The sequence below is a fragment of the Acipenser ruthenus genome, chromosome 22, assembly GCF_902713425.1.
Source record: "Acipenser ruthenus chromosome 22, fAciRut3.2 maternal haplotype, whole genome shotgun sequence".
NCBI lineage: Eukaryota > Metazoa > Chordata > Actinopteri > Acipenseriformes > Acipenseridae > Acipenser > Acipenser ruthenus.
The window spans coordinates 25,990,490-26,011,836 of NC_081210.1; the positions used below are offsets into that span (position 1 = coordinate 25,990,490).

The 21,347-nt window shown below is 37.0% G+C and overlaps 1 protein-coding gene across 4 annotated transcripts in view; it reads left to right on the forward strand.

Annotated features, from left to right (window-relative positions):
• Positions 1-4,074: 4,074 nt before the first annotated feature.
• The window catches only part of LOC117431584 (dihydropyrimidinase-related protein 3), a 30,338-nt gene continuing 13,065 nt past the window's right edge, over positions 4,075-21,347 (forward strand). For 2 of the 4 annotated variants that reach the window (XM_058996254.1, XM_058996255.1), the window contains exons 1-3: positions 4,075-4,593; positions 20,595-20,683; positions 21,064-21,248. In XM_058996254.1, coding sequence (XP_058852237.1) covers positions 4,090-4,593; positions 20,595-20,683; positions 21,064-21,248 — 778 coding nt within the window. In that variant the 5' untranslated portion in view covers positions 4,075-4,089. Of the gene's footprint in view, positions 4,594-11,654; positions 11,857-20,594; positions 20,684-21,063; positions 21,249-21,347 lie in introns of those variants that run through there. The other 2 variants (XM_034052679.3, XM_034052678.3) reach the window with 2 other exon arrangements.

Genomic DNA, 21,347 nt, shown 5'->3' on the forward strand with positions numbered 1-21,347 from the left:
CCTGCCCTGACTGAGCATCACTAAATCCTCTCTCTCTCTCTCTCTCTCTCTCTCTCTCTCTCAGCATTGCAGGCTGCTGTTAATCTGTAGTGCTCCTGGTTTAAACACTGGGGCAGTAGTAAAGTTGTTTTTTAAACAAAGAGAAAAATTAGATAAGATCACTTTTTGTTAAAAATAATTAAAATAGTCATAATATCACCCCAGCAAAATTGACTTGACTATTACATACAACCATAACTAAGGGGAAGAGCACTTAGCACAATTGATTACAGCCTACATATATATTTAAAGGACTGAAAATGTCAGCTGTTCCTATTTGGGGTAATGGTTTGACTGCATTAAACATGAATTGCTGAGCTGTATAAAATGCTTGTTCTTACATTCTTGCTTTCTGTATTCTGTCGAATGTCTTTATGTTAGCAGGTTTTGGAGCCGTTTGTGCAGCATGGTATGCTTTGCAGACCTTATTTAAATAGTTATACATAAACTTGAGGACTATTGGCAGAATTCCAGTCTGGTTTTGGAAATTCAGCTAATTGGAATTATCGTCTTGGCAAAGATGAATAAAGAAAGTCTGGCCAAATAACTTCCATAAGAAACATAATAAATGACAGCGACTACAACGCCTCTCTCATTTCTGCAAAATGAGAAATATGTATTACTGTGTTTATTACAGTTTGTAATGAACTCCCCCATTGCCAAGCCATCACAGAACTGCGATTAAGCTGCTCTGGAACTTGTATTTACCTGTAGAATGTAGTTAGGCCACATAACCGATCTGGAGAACCGTACTCAAAAATGTTTTAATGAATCCAGCTCAAAGTGTCCACACTGAAGTTCTGAGTATGGTATTAAACACTGCGTAGGGTAGACGCTAACTGTATTTAGTATTTTTAAGCAGTTTTTAAGGCAACGAATTCGGTTTAAAAGCATAGTGTGGACAAGGCACACATATTCTGCTTCATTCACTTTGCAATACAATGAATGCAGTGTACTGACTGCTGCATGTAGTATGTTACCTATAGCAACAACATCATTAACAACAACTAGACTATAAAAAATCTTATCTATGATTTGCATACTGTCCATTTGTCCAAAATTCAAATTAGATCAATCTATTATATGTGAAAATAATTATTTAGTAATGTTTTATTAAGTCATTTATCCTGCATAGAGGTTCTCAGAAACATGTAGAAAATAAACGGATTGTTTAAATTAAAAACACATTCTATAAATTCCGGGGTGGGGGGGGGGGGGGGGGGGGGATAACTTTCAATTTTATTGAGCAGAAAAATGTAATTTCTTGTGTTCATGCAGCAGTGACTACCTCTCAAACTGATATCATATTATTAATATTTAATCAGCAGCAGATTCAGTTTCAGACACAGTCACAAGATGGGTTTCTAATTGAAGTTCCCAGTGTAGCAGCTGAAATAAAAAGACAAAGAAACTATTATCAAACTTAAAAACAACTGTATGGGCTACATAAAAATGTAAAAGACTGTAACAAAAATACAGTGCAGTATAGTGTTCTTGAATAGACTGCGGGCACATAATCATTTTAATGTGATCATCATTGCGTAAAAAAAACTCTCTGTTGCTCTTTTTCTTTTCTCTCTCTCTCTCTCTCTCTCTCTCTCTCTCTCTCTCTTTCTCTTTCTGACATGAACTCAAGACCCACAGAAGGAACAAGCTCACAGTGCGATAAGTACACTTTGTTAATATGAATGCTGGATTACATTCGTTACTCAATCAAGAACCATCCTTCTATTCCCCCAGATTGTATGCATATGAAGCAGTCTGCAGTATATATACCATTTTCTACTAACTGTAAATTGCGGCTGTCACTCTGTGCTCTCCATGAGCCAGGCTTGGAGTGCAATCTGTCACTGCACTGAGAGACTGTGTGCCAACGCTAGACAGATATATCAGCAAATATAACAACTGGCTGTGAGAGAGAGTCAGACAGTGTTGACCCTCATTTGATGAAAACAGTACATTTGTTGGCACTCTTTCCTTGGAAACAAAAGTTATATATTATAACTGTGGATTCTGAAGCATGATACACGTCAAAATGCAGGTACATTAACTACAATGTAGTTGCATTGTACTTACATAGTAATTACACTGCAGTTCATTTTTTTCAATATATGTAATTACAACAGAATCCTATAATCGCAAGACTAACTACATTATGAAACTACTTACATTAACAAAATGTAGTCTTCAAAATCTGTCTTTTTTAGGTTATGTTATCTAAAACAGATAAAAAGGTGACATGACTAAAAATTGAAAAGTATAAATCAGATGAGATTAGAATGAGGTCCAATCCCGACCTTACCTGGAAAAGCCACGGTTCAGCCTGTACTGATATCTGATCTCAATCGCATAAACTCAGATTGACCCAAATTTTGTTTGCAGTCATTATGACCCTGATCAGTACATCTTTGAGGGCCAAAAACAGCACTTATTCATAAGGCTCTTCACTGCCTTTTTAGTGTATAAAATGATGACTCTGCAATGCAGTGACGTGTCAAGAGGATGTTGATCTACAGTACAATCATCACCAGTGTCAAGCAGAGCAATGGCCTTAGACAGAGAACACTATAGAAGCATAAGTGGTACCATCTAGTAGAAATGCATGTGTTATGAGCACATTTCTTTACTGCAGTGCTGGTAAGCCATGTACTACATCTTCATCAAATTCCATCAAGCGGATTGCACTGCTCTGTTTTGAAGCTGACAACAGCATAAAAAGCAATCAGACTATAGAGCAAAGCCTGCAGCTTAATGAATCAAGGTGACACTGTCAGGGTTTTCGTTTTTAAATATATTTTGAAAACATGTCACATTGATCCCAGCGTGATTCCCATTGCCGCTGTTACCATTTATATCCTGTCAGCTACCTGTGTGTTCCTGTGACGTCACCTGCGGACGTCACCTCCCAGAGTGCTGAAGGGACAGCTCCTTAGGTTTGGCCCGCGGGACACAATGACAATGCGAATACTGTACCTTATGCTGAACCAGCAACCAGCATAACACAGCTGCAGTACGCAGTAACTATTATAAATAATAATAATAATAATAATAATAATAATAATAATGTTCCAAAAAGACTGCCCCGTATAATATGAAGGCCATGGTGCATACCGACCATATGATGGAACGTGTGATGACGTTTTTCAAATAGAATTTTAATCTGAAACAGAGAACGTGGTTTAAATTCATCCCAGTCTGCCGCTGCTGATTGATTTTCTCCCCACGCAAACTGGCAGCTGCAGCAACTCTGGATAGAAGAAAAATACAGTTCTGAGAAACTGGAAAAGCAACACAGTGTAGACTATAGTGTAAATACTGTTAAAGTGTCATTGAATACCGGAGAGTCCCTTTTTAAATAATCCATCGACACTTTGTAACTTGCTTTACACTCAATAATAGACATTGAAGCCTGGTCTATATAATAATAATAATAATAATAATAATAATAATAATAATAATAATAATAATAATAATAATAATAATAATAAATAAAAAAATAAATAAATAAAGTTTACAATCTTTGTTATAATATTTAAGATACATTTAGTTATTTAACACTTGATTTGTATATACAATATATATAATTGGTTTGTCTGATGATAGTTACTACAACAGCACAATGACTGAAACAATGCATAAAGCACTGATTCCAATAACCCCTCCTTTAAACCTGTAGCCAACGGGATTCGCTGTATCCATTTGAAAAACAACGGAGATTTAAAAAGTTTATAGTCTGGAGTTTTTTTTAACTGAAAACGGAAAACAAACTGGCAGTTTGATAGAAAAGACATCACTATTTATTTTATTTTATTTACATTAACGTTCCATAATTTACCGTGCTGTGCATTAATGTAGAAAGCTGAATTTAGGGTTAAGACGGATCATCATCATTATTATTCACCTTCTCTTGTCTCAACCTGTTGTAACAATACTCACTTGCATCAACTTTTGATGATGTGCATCTGCAGTAGACTCCTGTTCTAAACATAAGCACAAAAGGGCTTAATATAACAAGACGTTATAAAAACCGACATTTAAAAATCGTGTGCAATGCGTGATGCTAGTATCACTTCCCTGTCATGGGATCAAGAGCAGCACTGCCACCTCTCGCTTAAATTGTCCAGTACTGCCGCTGAGCAGGATACAACAACACTCAATTTTCAGACTTCTTTCACCCTGAATACATCTGGTTTGAAGATCATGGCTGAAGGCAAAAGAACCTGGGACAAAGAAGATGATTTGCCAGTCTATTTTGGGAGACCGGGTACAACCGATCAGGTCCCCCGGCAGAAATACGGGGGGATGTTTTGCAACGTAGAGGGAGCGTTCGAAAGCAAGACCATCGATTTTGATGCCCTGAGCGTCGGGAAAAGAAGTTCGAGGAGCTCGAAAAGTGGGAGTAAGAGGGATATATCCCAGGAAGGAAGGCGTGACAGCGACCAGGGCAGCATCTGCACAGAAATTGGGTCCGGAGGGCTCGACGAGGGGGACCCGGGCATTCAAATAAAAACTGCAGCAGGGAAAGAAATACTGCAGAATCTGGATGAGGTGGAGGTAAGCGCCCTCCTCCTGTTCAATGCGAACTTAGCAGCGGTTGGCATTTAGTAATCTATGTCTTTCTTTAGGTTTAATGCGTTTCTCGAAATGAGAACATGCTAATTAACGGGTTTGTTGGAAGCAAGCATGTCAGAATAAACTGCCTTTTAATGCAGCTCTGGTATAAGCGTTTTGTGAGTGCGATACAGTTTGAAATATGATACAGTAATGTTCCCAGTAACGAAAAGATGTATAACTAAATGCCTGTTAAAACAAGCCGACTATTGATGGCTCATCTTGTAGGCTATATTCAATGAATGGTGTAATGCACTATGTGTGGATTTTATTTTTTCTTTTTACAAAACAAAACCAACAATTTGGGGTTAATGCATTATTTGTGTAATTCATTTAGCTTAAAACTAATTTAAATCAGTTTCTTTATTAACTCATTTACAGTAGGCCTGATGCTCTTGTTTTTCTTTTGTTTTTTTAAACCGTTTTCAGAAATCATGTATTCACTACCCTCCTTTTAGTGAGTCTTAGGCAGAACCCAGAAAGCCTCGTTAATTTGCAGGTTTAGCATCCAAGCCCCCTAATACAAGACTGCGGGATACAGAGGGCAGTTCCAGACATTAAGTACTGTTTGGGTGATTAATGGATATTCATTTCAGTACTGTACCCTCTGATGGAATGAGAGATGCTAAGGGCAGGTCCTAGTCCTTGAATCTGTAGTCATTTATCATTGCAGCTACTAAATCGCCACAGTTTAGCGTTTACTGCTCTGTTAAGGCTCTAGAATGCACCTGCAACAGTATGAAGACATTGGAAAGAGTGTAATACTTTGGAAATGGATAGCATAATAGTGATTCATGTGTTTTATTATAAATCTCAGAAATCAAGTCCTTTATGTTGGCATAGTGCGTTAGTTAGACAGATGCATCTGAGGCAGTGGCACTCCCAGAATTAGCTTAAAGATGACACAGGGGCTATTTGAACTTAACTAGCAATACTAGGTAAACCTGCTAATCATCCAGCTTGATTAAACTATATTGTTGTTGTAGTTGGTGTTAATAGGGGATACATGGGTCACCCCTGCAGTAAAAACAAACAAACAAACAAACAAGAAAAAACCCAGTAAGATTATACACATTATAGATCAAGTTTAACACAAGCATCTTCTTTTCCAGGACTCCCCCCCCCCCCCCCCCCCCCCACTATTTTTTTCCAATAAAAATGACAAATGATAGTATTACAGTATGAATGTTTTGTCTTTTTTATTCTCCAGCTAAGTACTCTCCCTCTAACTTGAATCCCCTTCTTCATAGTGTTTTGATTGTTTTTGTTGTGCACTATATTGTGTGTTGTTTAGTGCTTTGCCATTTAGTCAATATATTGGCTTAGCTACACTGTGTCAAAACTGATCAAATAGAGAGAGAGAGAGAGAGAGAGAGAGAGAGAGAGAGAGAGAGAGAGAGAGAGAGGCTATTTAGAAGCACTGTATTTTTGTTTTCAGCTAAACACGTCTAAAAGTCATATTCTTGTAGCCAGTGGAAGTGGAATGCAGTGACTCCTTGCTTTCCAACAATAGACTAATAGAATTTATTGATGACAGGATGGAAAGAAGCAATCAGGATATGAGGAAAGTTGTGATACTATATGGTTAATACTAGTGCCCTGATTACTCAGCATTGACACAGGGAATTCTCTTAATACATGACCTCTCGCGACAAATGGAATACCTGTAAATTCAGATCTGTTCATTTTGACCTGAAAACTGTGTTGCTTTGGCTGCAGAATCATTCTCTACCACAACAGCTGAAAGCCTAGCCGAAACAGTTAACAGGGTTAACCTGTAGAGCCCTCCTGTGGCGAAAAAAAGATTTTGCAGATGTAAAATGTTGCTGTGTAACACCAGAATCAGGGGTGGAAAGATTGAACAATGTGTGACTGATGAGTTGGCTTAGCCCTGAAGCCTTATTTGGAGTGATGTCTCTCTTTCAGCATGGTGGGCATTCTGTTGCATTAAAAAGGAAGGATATGCTCCACTGTCTGTATAAAAAAGGGTTCTTTCAGTTCAGACTTCACCAGAAAGAGCCTGTAGCAACTGCAGTCAGATTTGGTAATTAGGGGTTTTGCTGTTGGGATAAGAAATGTTCTAAATAATAACATCCTCTGCCAATTGTATTAGGATTTTAGCCGCCTGCTGTGGGCCCCATTCCCAAAACTCACAATTTTGGTTTAAGGACTGCTTCTTGAGGTTAGAGAGTTTCTGAAACAAGAGAAAGAATTCCAAACACTCCAGACAGAGGGAAGGAAGGTTTCATGAATCTCAGCCCTGATTTAACCCTTTTTAGCCAGGATACTGATTACCTCTCTTTTGTTTCTGCTTTAGTAAAAGATGCAGCCAAAACAAAGGTTTGAGATGCATGGTTTGTGTCCCGGAAATGGCACCTACAGTATCATATTCCCCAGGATAAAATGAATCAAAACAGCTTTAAACTTGTACAGGGGCAAGGACATTTACTGTAAAGCCTTTATATTCGGACTGGCATTAGAACAAATTGGACATGACTAATTAGGAAGAAATGTTGGTGGCCCTGGGCCTAACAGTCATTAAGTCACAGCTGTGAACCAGTACTGTGCGACCTTAAAGCAGAGGGCTGTATCAGCACATAGCAGCTGCAGCTTAATGCATAGGGCCTCAGGACCACCATCACTTATCAGTTATTAGTTGCAGTGTTTGTCTTAAGGATCTATGCATGGTGGGTTTATTATTATTATTATTATTGTTATTATTATTGACTTACATGGCTATGTTTTTTTAATCAGTTAAATGTGGAGGAGAAATAAAGTGTACTTATTTTAACATTTTAAAAATTGAGTTAAAACTTCAATCTTGAATTTACACACATTTTTCCCCCTGTTTTATAAAGCAGACATATATGAAAAAGAACAGTAGCCACACTGTTTTGTGAAATTATTAAGAACAATATATATAAACAGCTAGTCAGGACTCTTTAACTGATATCAATATCTAACCCCTGAGTGTGAGTGCTCACTTAAGTGAATTGCTGCAATTGCGACAGCACACTTAAGTGAGCACTAACACTCAAGGGTTATCTATTCTGAATATAGCTGTTTGTGGGTGAATAAATCTGATTGACCGCCAAACCTCCATTAGTTTATAATTAAACAGCTTTAAAAGCCTTTCATTGCTGTTCAATAAAAGGCAGATACTCACTAAAGCAATGACTGCACTGGTGAGTCAAGATGCAAAGTGATTGTCCTTTTAGTTTCCAATGTATAATGTATAAGCAATAATCTGCATTCCTTATATGTGAAGGTTACAAGACATCGGATAGCTTCTTGAGGCCTTGTGTTAGTTATAAGAAACGTTTGGATTTATTGCAGGTTGGTTTCAAGGAATATTATTATTATTATTTATTTCTTAGCAGACACCCTTATCCAGGGCGACTTACAATCGTAACCAAATACATTTCAAGTGTTACAATACAAGTAACACTTGAATATAATAGTCTAAGTTGTTTTTGATTGGCTGTTGCAGTGATCACATCAGGCCTGTTGAATTTCTGAATGCTGATTGGCTAAAAGCAGCACTTATAAACACACACGCACACACACACACACACACACACACACACACACACACACACACACACACACACACACACACACACACACACACACACACACACATATAGTACAAATTAGGGCCACTTTTTATTTTATTAACTGTCAACAAGCTCACTAACGTATGGCTTTTTTGTTTTGTTTTTTTGTTAATGGTTTGTCAATATACACTAACCTATTTATAAATGTATTAAAAAAAAAAAAAGACCAGCAAAAACCTCCTTGGGTTTTCCATTCCAAGACGACCATTGAAATGGGTTTACATTTGTTTAAAGGCACATTTAAAGATAATAATGTAGTAATATTTAGATAATTATATTATTATACCTTTGTATTAGTTTAGAAATAGTATAAAATATACTAACTAACTATTGATAAAAAATAAAGATTTGTTAACATGTTAATAAGTTGTTAATAGTTAAGTAAAAGACCAAATTATTTGGGTACTTTATGGGTGTGTATAGATAATATTCTTCCTGGCAATCACATGCAATCTTTACTACATTCTGCTAAGTAAACTATACTAACTATAACAATAAACTGTATAGTCAAATAGCAGAGGCATGTCTTCTTGAGTGTGGCAGGAGCTTCTACAAGACCTGTAAATAAAGTGTCAATGGCTTGAAACGCTAGATATTTATAACATGTAGGAGAAAATGCTTTTGTCCATTTCTTTTACTGGTGTGCTTTAGTGCTCATTGAGTGCTGGACACTAAGCACAGTGATGAGAGCCTGTCCTTTGTACAGGGAGGAACTGTCCCTTTGTCCTGCCAACAGTGAGTCCTACACCCAGCTGGCTGCTTTAGTTGTGTGTAAGCAGCCTTCATTCTTCCCATCCTCTTGGACTCTCTTGAGATGGGGGGCAGGCTGCAGACTAATCCACTAAGTGGAACTCAGCATTTGTTTGCTCTGCAGCTGTTGGCCCATTAGAGCAAATAGTTGTTGAGTGTATCAAATTCAATTGTGTGTAGCCTTTCTGGCACCTGGGGCATTCAAGAAAATGAGGTCTAGTTACCTCTTTTGGGGCTGACTTGGTATGCATACTGCACATATATGAATATATAGGTTTGCAGCTACTCCATTCTGTTTGTGCTCAAATAGTATGGAACTATATTTCATGTCTTTACTGGCAGTGTAATTGAATCTTTGTATTTATTTATTTGGAAAGTTCCTTGAGATGTTTTGGCATATGGGCAGCAGTGTGGAGTAGTGGTTAGGGCTCTGGACTCATGACCGTAGGGTTGTGGGTTCAATCCCCGGTTGGGAACACTGCTGCTGTACCCTTAAGCAAGGTACTTTACCTAGATTGCTCCAATAAAAACCCAACTGTATAAATGGGTAATTGTATGTAAAAAAATAAATAAATAATGTGATGTCTTGTAACAATTGTAAGTCGCCCTGGATAAGGGCGTCTGCTAAGAAATAAAAAAAATAATATTGTTTAGTGGACATAATACTGGTAATATTAATATGAGGGCCACTAGTTTAGCTTCATTGTTGTGCTGCATTCCTCTGCAATGGAATATTGTATTTAGACTTTTCCACACGTCTGTTTTTTCTCCAGCCTCGGAAGGCGAATGAATGATACCAGTTCATGAGGCTGGAAAAGTTCACATCATTTTGTGTAAGCATTGATGAAGTGAAGTCCCTGACATTGTTTGCTAAAAGCCTAGAGAGTTATAATTTCTGCTTCAAAAAGACATAGCCCTCAGCCTTCAAAATGGCACCAATAACTTTATATTCTGTTTTAGATTTTTTTCAATTCTAGAATCCTTTTTAAAAGAGGAAGTGTCCATGCTTGTTTCAGTAAGCTGACGTTGATAACTTTGTCTGAACTTAAATTAATTTATTAAGTATTTAAGCTAAAGGTCATATTTTGCTATCATGGCATGCAATTTTGAAATTAAAAATAATCCTTTTGACATCTTGATACAAAAATTAAAGCATTGAACAGATTCTCTTTTAATCGAAAGAATTTAAATTGGCTCCCTCACATAAAAAATGCATTATAGTTATTTATCATTTTATTTTAATTATGTGTTGATTATTGTAATGCTATTTATATTCGGTTTTCTCTGCAGTAGCTATTTTGGATGCAATGCAAACCATGGGAGTGGTGCTGTCTATATCCAAGGTATAACAGCTTCATTATGTGTTGTTCAAACAGGGAGGGTGTCATTGAGACAATAGGAACACATTATATATTATTTACAATAATTGTTTTTTGGCAGGAATATTCTAGCGCATTTGTCAAAGATTTCAAATTCAATAGCTGGTTTAAAATGTAATTTCTACAATAGTTATAACATTCATTTATCCATAGTAAAGGTAGATGTATACCATTGTAAAGGCATGACAGTGTTGTAAAGCATAGTGATTCAATCAATGCTAAACTATCATCCAGCATTGCAAAGTCCAAGGTTTGTAAAATAAACGACAAAGACACAGTAAACTGCAAAATTACTGTGAGAATATAGAAACTTACAGTGGGAAACTTTTGAAGGGACTAACTAAAAGATTTGTTGCAGTAGTTTTTATTTATTTATTTATTTATTTATTTATTTATTTATTCCTTGTCAAAAGCAATCCAATCCATTTAGTTATGACTATGGGTGGGTGAAACTCAGCTACCGCAATTTCTACAGTAACAAGTGATGTGCGTGACTTTATCACCGTTATGCATCCAACATGAGTTCTTCATCTTATGTTGATTGTGTTGCTGCAGTGAAACTGCAAGCTAAGCGGAACATGATGCCCGCTGTGGTCGGGGGAGATTGGGGTCAGACGTTCGTTTTTAGCTCTGCAGAATGCTGCATTACAGAATGGATGTAAAGCTGGCGTTAAGCCCCGTGCTTAATCATCTGCCTGCACGCGCAATATTATTTCTGAATTCAATCAACATTCACTGCAGCTCTTCTTAGACCACACCTATGTAGACTGGAGCCGCATCATATGATCATTGTATGTCTAGAGAGATGAGGGTACAGAATTAACACGCACGCATTGACACTGTCTGTGACTAGGTCTGTTGAGCCGTGGTTCACTATGTCTTTCTGATGTATTCTGACTGATTTCTAAAAACCAGTGGCTTCTACAAAAAACGTCTTGCATAAATAAAACACACGCAACGTACAGCAAACACTAAATGCTGCCTATATTGGCCAATACATATATAAACGTGGTGTTTTCATATAGCAATGTCGAATGAGTCAGGAATAGTATCGATATTGTTATTGATATTGAAAACAAACCAAGACAAAATGTAAACGCCTTTGGCTAAAATATAGGGCGGAACTGCTGCTCTTTTGTCTGTTATCGAGATTTCTGCGATTTTGGCGCCCTCTTGTGTAGTCTCAAAGTGCTGCAATCACTGTCCGGACAACATTGATCGAGACCAGTGAGGGAGGAGCCCGAGAGATCTAGCGTTCTGTGCTGTTGAGGAGCGAAGGGGGGGTTTACCATTGTACAGAAAAGGAAGAAGACCATTCCCTCATTATATTCCAACCAGGCACCAGCAGAAGCTACAAATCCAGAAAATACACAGAATTCTGTCTGGGTCACTAACACCAAACCTCCTCAGCCATGTCAGCCATGTCCTACCAGGGTAAAAAGAACATCCCAAGGATCACTGTAAGTCTTGCTGCGTTTTTAATTTGTTGTTATTATCACTGTGTACTGTCAGTGTATTTTCTGTTGTTATTGAAATTGGGTAATTGATAAGCAAACCACAAAGCAAACTGTATCTAATCTGCTTTGCCCAGAGGCATCCATATATTGTTTTTGATATAGTGCCGCAATGGACCAATTTAATGTAGCTGACAGAATATATTCTAAATGCAATTTTGCATTTTTATATTGATCGCTGGAAATACTGTTGGCTTCTGTGCAGAGAAGAAAGAAGGCGTTTTCCAAATGTGATCTGCGCCGTCTTTGTTGTGGGGACCGTAGCCATATATTTTATTTTATTGATATTTATTTATTTAATTATTTTCATGTTATTTATCTGTAGTTTCTTTCATTTGAATAATTTGATATGTTGTTTAATGCAGGCTTCTTTTGATTGAGAAGAAAAAAATATATATATTCAGATTTGGAAATTGACACATTCTAGTGCACAATGTGCAAGAAAATTAAAGCATGGAGGGGATTATGTTTTAGGTGCTGCTCGACTAGGGTCATTTAACTGAAAATATACACGGCTTTTACTGTACTCGCTACTACCAGCGCTAAGCAGATGAGAGATGAAACGAGACCCATAGGCCCTGAGCGAAAACTCGCACCGTTAGTGTTACACATTAACATTGCACATTCAGGGTTGTAACATTATATTGAAAAACAAATACTGTGATTTTAAATATACGTACTAATAAATATATATATTGAATAATAATACTAATGATAGTCTTCACCACAAAATATAACCACTGGCGTATACTAAAATGCATATTCATTATTAATACACAATTTAGTACGTATATATATATATATATATATATTTTACATATTTATATTAAAACGACATTAATGTACCTCTTTAAAAATAATAAGAAATACTAATGTTAATAACACGACTTGGATATATATATATATATATATATATATATATATATATATATATATATATATATATATATATATATATATATATTATTTCATTTAGAATGATGGTGCAATTTTTTATAGTCCAAATCAGACAACAGCATCGTCTAGAATTCTGCAGGAGACACAAAAGAGACTCCACGCCCACCCCATTCATACAGCAGCCTCAGCTGGTTGATGTGTAATGCATTTAATGTTCTAAATTCTGCATTACACCAGTGCAGAAGAACTCCATTTACACACAGTGATTTAATGTAGGGCAGTGTGTGGCTGCTGATGAAAAGGTGGTACCCGTGATATTCTGCTGCAGAGCTCCAGTTTCTGAGCAGGCTGTAGATTTATTGTCTCTGCTTTGGGTGTTGGATGTAGGGAGCTACAGCTGCCCTTTGTCTCCAGTGAACTGGGTAAGACAGTGGGCTTGGTAGAATGTAGCACACACACACTGCCCAAATGCAAAATAGCACAAAGAAGCACTAGGACCAGTAGAGAAAAGTAGCACGATTCAAATCTTGATGACTGATACTGTGTTTTATGTTGATTTGTTTAGAGCATTTAGGTGCTAGCTACACCCCTAGACCATAATGGTTGATTATTTTTGTGAATCTCTGAAACTGACAATACCAAGCACAAGAATAGGAGACTGCGAATGGATGCATTTAGGGTGATTAAATATTGATGAAGAACCACTTTAATAACTAATAACTAATGATTAATTTTAGGATCCACAAACAGAAATGTGGAGTGCACACTGTAATACCTAAATCAGAGCCATTAATATACAAAATAACATTACATTTCTTATGAGCTGCATAGCATTCATGGCAGCCAGGACATTGTATAATCAAAAGTCTAATACTCTTAATTAAAATAATAATAATAATTGCATTTATAGTATATAAGTGACCTGTCATTATTTAAAGTAAAGTCCTAATACTTTAAAGGAGAAAATTGAAATAAGTGCTTAATTAAGGGACTGCATACAGAGGTTTCCTTGTGGTACAGGAGGGTAGAAACGGAAAACCATGTGATTTCAAGGTGTGGTCTTCCTTTTCCATCTATTCATAGCAGCTCAGTGCTGTACAGTAGATGTCTTTAATGATCATCTACTACCAGTGACACATGAAAATGGTGCCGACAGCTGAAAAGGGAATATATTTTAACCACTAACATAACAAGGCTCAGAAGAGTCTGGATGCTCATTCGGCATTTTGATTGGAAATGCCTGTAGCAAAAATGTCTTCCCCAGTACTAATGTAAATGGGTTAATCTTTTCTCCTTAGCAACTGAAAAACAAGAGCATAATAGGACGGTTCACATGTAATGCCAAATTAAAACAGGATAATGTCATTTGCTGCTTCTGCAGTACTGTGGATATTAAAAATCACCCAAATTACTCTAAAATGGATGACAAAATGTAGGCTGTAATGTAATGTAATGTATATACTTTTTTTTTTTTTTTTTTTAACTAGAACAGAATGTATTTTCCTAAGTCTGCTAACCAGTATGTTTTATTGTTTTGACTTTTTGTCAAGAAAAAGCGTACTGGTACAGTAAAAACATGTAGTGTTTTGTTGCTAGGCAACATTGTTAAGTCAATGCCGTGGCTTGCTGAAGCATTTCTAGCTGCACAGCTATCTGCAGAGAGTATACACAGAGGACCACTGCTGTATTGCTCTCTTTTGTAATATCCTCCTGGCAATGAGGCCAGTGTTTTTTGGCTCTCAGTGTTCCGTGTGCAGAGCAGTACAGGACAACACTGAGGCCATTCAGCCTACAGAGCCCGACTTTCAGAATGCTGTACTGTACTCTGTTAATGTGTGTGCGTGTTTCTATAACCTCTGTTTGCAAATAACTGTACATTATTTTCCCACAAATAAAGAAAATGCCCTGTATGTTTCTCCTTCCACATTGCAATCTATTTCTGAATAGAATAATGCTTAAATAATGTTCTGTTATTGTATATGTTGCATATGATACTGTACAGCATGGGGAAATGATTCTTATAATACTAATGTGAATAACATAACTACTACTTCTTCTACCGCTATTAATAATAATAATAATCATCATCATCATCATCATCATCATCATCATGTATGTATGAATAAGCGAACTAACATAATTACAATTGACATTATACATGCATTCAAACCTGACTCCTAAACACAGTCTTTATAAACGGATGAGGGATCTAAAAAACACCATTATTTAACTCAGTCAACCCTTCTGGCGTTTCCCCAGCAGTGATTTATTATTATTATTATTATTATTATTATTATTATTATTATTATTATTATTATTATTATTATTATTATTATATATGAAGAGAAAAAGCCCTTAATAGAGCAGGTGGAGTGAGTATGTATTGTCAATGTCTACAGAACAGTTCTTCTGCTAATACCTAATAAATCCAGTTTCAGTGTCTTGAGGAGCTGCAGTGAAGACTGTAGCAATGTCTGGCATGCGCTACAGCTCAGACTGGTATGCCTGTTCAAGGGCTGGTATGTGTCAGTACTCTTGATTGGTATGTGTTTAAGCCTAACTCACAATTGGACCAAGCAGAAGCTCCGAGTGGCACGCACTGCTCTTGCTGGCATGTCGGAGCTTTCACAAGCATGCACCATTGCACTTTAAAAGAGGACAGCGTAATGTATTAATCCTGCATGAATGGCGGTCATTCGACAGACCAAAACTAATATAAACCAGGTAAAGCAACCGATTGTAAAATAAAATCCCATCGCTCCACAACAGAGTTAGCGGGCTTGTGAGACTTTAAAGATTAGGGTTTACAAAAATGTTTTCAGATCCCTCAATACTTTCAAATTGCTAGTTTGCCATATTTTTCCACTTATTTGAAATAATGATCATATTCATTTTAGATTTTTTTTATAGCTTGCCAGTTGTTGAGTAACTGCTTGCATGACTTTCTGTTTGTGTGTTAAGTTAGGACACCAGTAGAGGAGTGTGTAATTCAAGGGCTGTTATTTCCGTTATGTAATTCAAGGGAAAAGTGTCAATTAAAAACAACTGATCTCAGAGCTAGTCATAGTCATAGCTCCAAAAACATGGAATAACAGCCCTGGGTATCCGAGTGTATAGCCTAATTCAAGCCTAATTCTACTAAGAGTGAAAGGTAATTGTTAGGAATTGGCATAAATAATACCAGTGACTTACTAAGCTACCTTTATCGGAACAAATTGATAATTAGCGTTAATTGGAAAATTGTGTGTATGTTTATCTGTTAGATTATTCATAATAATCTTAAAGGCAAATACTTTCAAATAAATAAATGTGCATTGTTGCTTTCCTTTGTAAAACAGATCTAATTTGGATCATCCTCGTTAAAGTGGTCATACTACAAAAGTAGGCTACACTTGAAATACGCTGCACTGATAACAGTCATTGGATACATTTCTCAAGTGAGATTGTTTAAAATACACTGTGCAGATAAATAGGAAATCCATTTTACACCAATTTTTTCTTCTTCTGGTGGTTTGGAACAATATGGCCTAATGTAATGAGAAAAACGGTCAATAAATCTGATTCATTAAACCAAGCTCTTCCCCATTAGAAGATTGGCCATCATGTTTCTCCTTCTCGTAATAAAAGTATCACATGTTAAAGTCTTATCAAAGCTTGAGCTGACATTTATTATCCCCCACCAGGGATGAATATTCTTAGTGCAGTGTAACAGACAAGCCCTTTTGGTCACACTAACATTTTTTTCCTCGCGTATGAAGAATTGTTGTTGACGTGGGCTTTCAAAGTCTTGAGGATAGGAGAATCTAAGTTAATTTGACTTCTGGAACCTTATAGACTGGACGTTTATACCACTTACTGTAACTGCAGGTGATGGTGTCCTACTCACTGACTTTGCAATGCCTTTGGAAAAGCTTGTCCTCATTTACTGAAGCAGTGCAAGGTGTTTTAAGTGGCCTACTTTTACTGACACCTAGTATGTCTTATGTACATTTTTTTTTTTTTTATTCTTGTTGGAGATACATCCTAATGACATGTTAAAACCGCGCAGGGAAGTTAAAACTGTTCTGTCTTATAGAGTAATTTGTTCCAGATATTTATTTTTGATTGGAAATCAAAAATTTGAGTGGAAACGTAAGCACGAGGGTCCTGCGCAGTAATTTACATACTCTGCTTCAAACCATTAAGGGATATTCAGAGTACAGTGTATACCAGTCATTATAAATCTTGTATTGAAATAATGACACACGCCTTTGTAGAGAGCCCTTGAAAATGACAGGATTGATTCTATACAGGAAATTTGATTTATAACACACTATACCCATCTCCTAATATCACTTAATCATTTGGTTCAGTGTACATAGCCTATATATTTCTGTTTGGATTGTTGTAACATTATTCTAAGTGTGTGGCTTGGTAAAGATTGGATCAGTCTGGTCTCATAAACTGTATTGCAATGTGGATATAGAGCATCAGTGTGTGCCATGGTAAGCCATAAAGTAAAGTGGTTTATATACTTCCCACTCATGTTAATAAACAAACCGTTAACATGGCTATAAAGTTTAAGTCACGTTCAGTAGAAAAAGTATATTAAACATCTCTGTAGGGTATGTTGTTTTGGTATACTCTTTTAGATTGTGACTGTGCATACTTGTGGTTTAGTGGTGTGCGGTCAAGGCTGGCCAGCAGCAGAAATAGCAAACACGGACCCAGAAAACTACAGTTCAGCACGATCTGCGCACTTTTATTTAATAACGAACAAACAAAAGGTTTAAACGAACACACAAATCAAAAACTGATCTCCCTCTGGGAGAACTAAGCTAAACTTATAAGGGGATAAGTGACTGATTGATCAGCCAGCCAGGAAATGCATGCCAGGCATTCTCGGGCTGATCAATCAGACAATCACCTCCCCAGAAAGACACCACACCAAACTATTTACCCTAATTAAGACCATGTGGCTGTGCAAAGGGTGGCCATCTTGGCTCCAGGCTGATTCCCCACTCTTGAGCCAAGATGGCTGCCAGCTACAGAAACACATATTTTAATGTGCAGGGCCCCTGTCCTTTCACAATACTCAATAGCTGGTCACTGGTTTGTCAGATATTTCCATTTCTAAAATGGTTGCCAGACATTGATTCAATTAAATGGTTAACATTTTTTTTTTTTACTGAACTGCATATATCAAGTTTAATTGGTAGCATATTGATTTTTCTAACTTAATTTGAAAGCCATGTTTCCTAATGTAATGAACCTGCAGTGACTTAAAAACAGAAGAAAAAAAAAATCACATCAAGACGCGACATTTTGTAGTAGCATTAGACGGCTCGAACAGAACGTTCATTATAACCCAAGCATCCTCAATAAGTGCTGGAGAGAGAATATGAAAGAGAGAGAGACCTTCTATTATATTTATATTTCCTCATTATTATTATTATTATTTATTTCTTAGCAGACACCCTTATCCAGGGCGACTTACAATCGCAAGCAAATACATTTCAAGTGTTACAATACAAGTAATACAATAAGAGCAAGAAATACAATAACTTTTGTTCAAGCTCATAAGTGCTTCGGTTTTTCCTAGACTGCAGCTGGACACTTACTAATTAAAAAATAACAATTTCAGCACCAGCTAGCCCTAATGTAGACATGATGTCATTTTATTCAATCTGCTGCATATCGTGCACCGACAGAGTGTGTCATAAAGTCTGTGATCTTCATCAACTGAGGTGCATTTGAATGTCTGGGTGCTGCTGAATCAACAGTAAATTGCATTGAAAGACACCCCACAGGTGTCGTGCCGAGCATAAAGGGACCAGAGTGGAACTGGAATGCTTAGGAAACAGCAGTGGAAAGGAGCTACACACCTGAAGCAAGGGACAGGCTAGTCTCGATACAACAACTGTGCAGCAGTCGGTCAGAAAACGTGATGGAAATGAATCCCCTTAGTCTTGTGCACTGCCTGCTGAGTCACTCTCACATCACTAAGTTTGATGAAGACGTGATATTATGTTCCTACTGAACACTGAAGCAGTGATTCCAGTGGTTAAAACAGGTGCACTGGTCCACTTTAACCATTGGTTCCCACACAGCAGTATGTGGTCCTCATACTCCATTACTTTTTTTAAAATGACCTAGTCATTCGATATCAGCATAATGAGTGAGCCTGTAGAATGCTTTTGAACAGCATTTGTTTTCATTTTAATTGGCTCTTGTTATCATATGGATGAGTGGAGTTTCAGACTGCTTTTCCTGTGACAGCTCAAGCTTTGTTAACCTTTCACAGCAATTTTCCAATATTGCTCGCATGGTGGAGCAGCAGGGACCTCAGAACTAACTAACTAACACTTATTATTAAACCCTGAAACGTTTGTATGCTTGTGTTTCCGTGTACCCAATTTATATATTGGACAGAGATGGAAATAAGACTCCTATTGCATAGCGGTTTCTCCCATTCCAGGTTTTACTACAAGCTCGATTAGCCACAGTGTATAGGTAACAAGCTCAGGTGCATCTTATTAAAATCATAGTAAAGCCAGGCATGGATCAAACTGCCATGCAATGGGAGTCTTATTTCCATCCCTGTATTGAACCAATATCAGATATCATTTGAAATTTGACTTAAATGTTAAGAATGCCACAAATTGTATATTGTAACATTGTCAGGATAAGCCTGCTGTAGTCTGCTTAAACAAAATCTAATTCCAAAGGTTAAGGCCTTTTAACTAGAGCTCTCGATCCTCCCAACCGTACTGGGTGAGTTTATGTTTGACTAAAATGGCCACACATGTGTCCAGGATGTATACACTGAAACAGAACATTTCCAAAACTTGGCAGCGAAGTTTAACATAAATCATATCAACTGATCTGCTGGTGAGAAAATGTAATGGCTGGTTTCCGTAGAGGACTGGACATTTATTTAAAAGAGCATGAAATTCTATATTTCTTATTTGAACTTCTGCAACTGGCAGGAATGGCTGTTCAGCCCAAGTCCTGCTTTTTAAATCTGTAGAAAGAATCATGACACATTTAGTAGATTTTGGCAAGTTTCCATCTGCATTGAGCACTCTGCCAGGACGCAGTTTTTATTTTAGTCTTGTAGGTTTTCTGTAGGCGTAATTTTTACTACAAATACATGATCTGAGTATTAAAACCCCTTTCGGTAGTTAATGTGCGGGTGAATGAGATTTGAATCTATTAAATATTCACAAGTGCATTCTCAGATCTTGTACCAAGTTGTATCAACATGTCATGATTTTTCCTTGACGCCATCTAACATAACGAAAAACATTCACAGATTCTGAGTTTAAGGTTCTTTCTGTACACTGTTACCACAGCAGTGTGTACTGCATGCTAAAATTGCAATTAAGTTGATATGAATTTATTTGAAAACTGAATACACCAAGCATAGCCGTGCTTTTTAAAAAAACAAAAAAGTTTTGTTTAGTGTTTAGATAGGAGATTTTTTCCCCTTTCTGTGTTCGGTTCGTGGTTAACATTAACTACTACCAATAACAGTCTAATATCAAGATTCTTTATAAAACATTTATAGATGCACGACTGGTTGTGTATAACAGTTTCTTAAACTAAATTATTAACAGTACTACTGTAACAGTGTTCCGCTTTGTAGTTGCCTGTCTCCTTTCTGCTAAGTTTGGTGTATAATGACTGTTGCAGTTTAGTTAGGAATAAAACTGTTGGGCTATGAGCTACATACACATAAAAATGCTTCGTAAATAAGATATGTTGCATATTTCTAATGCTGACTGGATGTCTTTCTGTTTTTACAGAGCGACAGGCTTCTGATCAAAGGAGGGAGGATTGTAAATGACGACCAGTCATTCTACGCGGATATTTACATAGAAGATGGGCTCATTAAGTATGCATTATTCACAGAATGCTTATAAATACTGTACTTACAAAGTTACAAAAAGTGTAATGTTTGAGCAGGGTTAAGGAGCACTTAAAACTTGGCTTCTTTTCTCCACTGGAGCTGTGGATTGATGTCTGCTCTGTCCTAGATTTGTCAATTACATCCATTGTTTTATGTACTCTGTATTACACTGAAGAAATGCTGATGGACAACAGCAGCTGTGGGAAATTCAGCCATTTACCAACCAGCTACCATATGTCGGACAAACCTATTACTCTATGCCTGAATGCTTATAAAGTTGATTACAGATTTTACAAGCATGCAGTATATGTATCTAGATGTCAAATAAACTAATGTTGTAACTGACAAATCTGTTTCATCCACAGGCAACTTGGAGATAACTTAATTGTTCCAGGAGGTGTTAAAACCATTGAAGCCAATGGGAAAATGGTCATACCTGGAGGGATTGATATCCATACTCACCTACAGATGCCGTACCGGGGAACTACCACTGTGGATGATTTCTTCCAGGGTTCAAAGGCAGCACTGGCTGGTGGCACAACTATGATCGGTAAGAAAAACATGCTACCAGTGTTCAGTGGGCTTTACCAAAATGCAGATGAACAGGGCAGCATTGTAAAACATGAGTGTCTGTATAACAGGCTTGCAG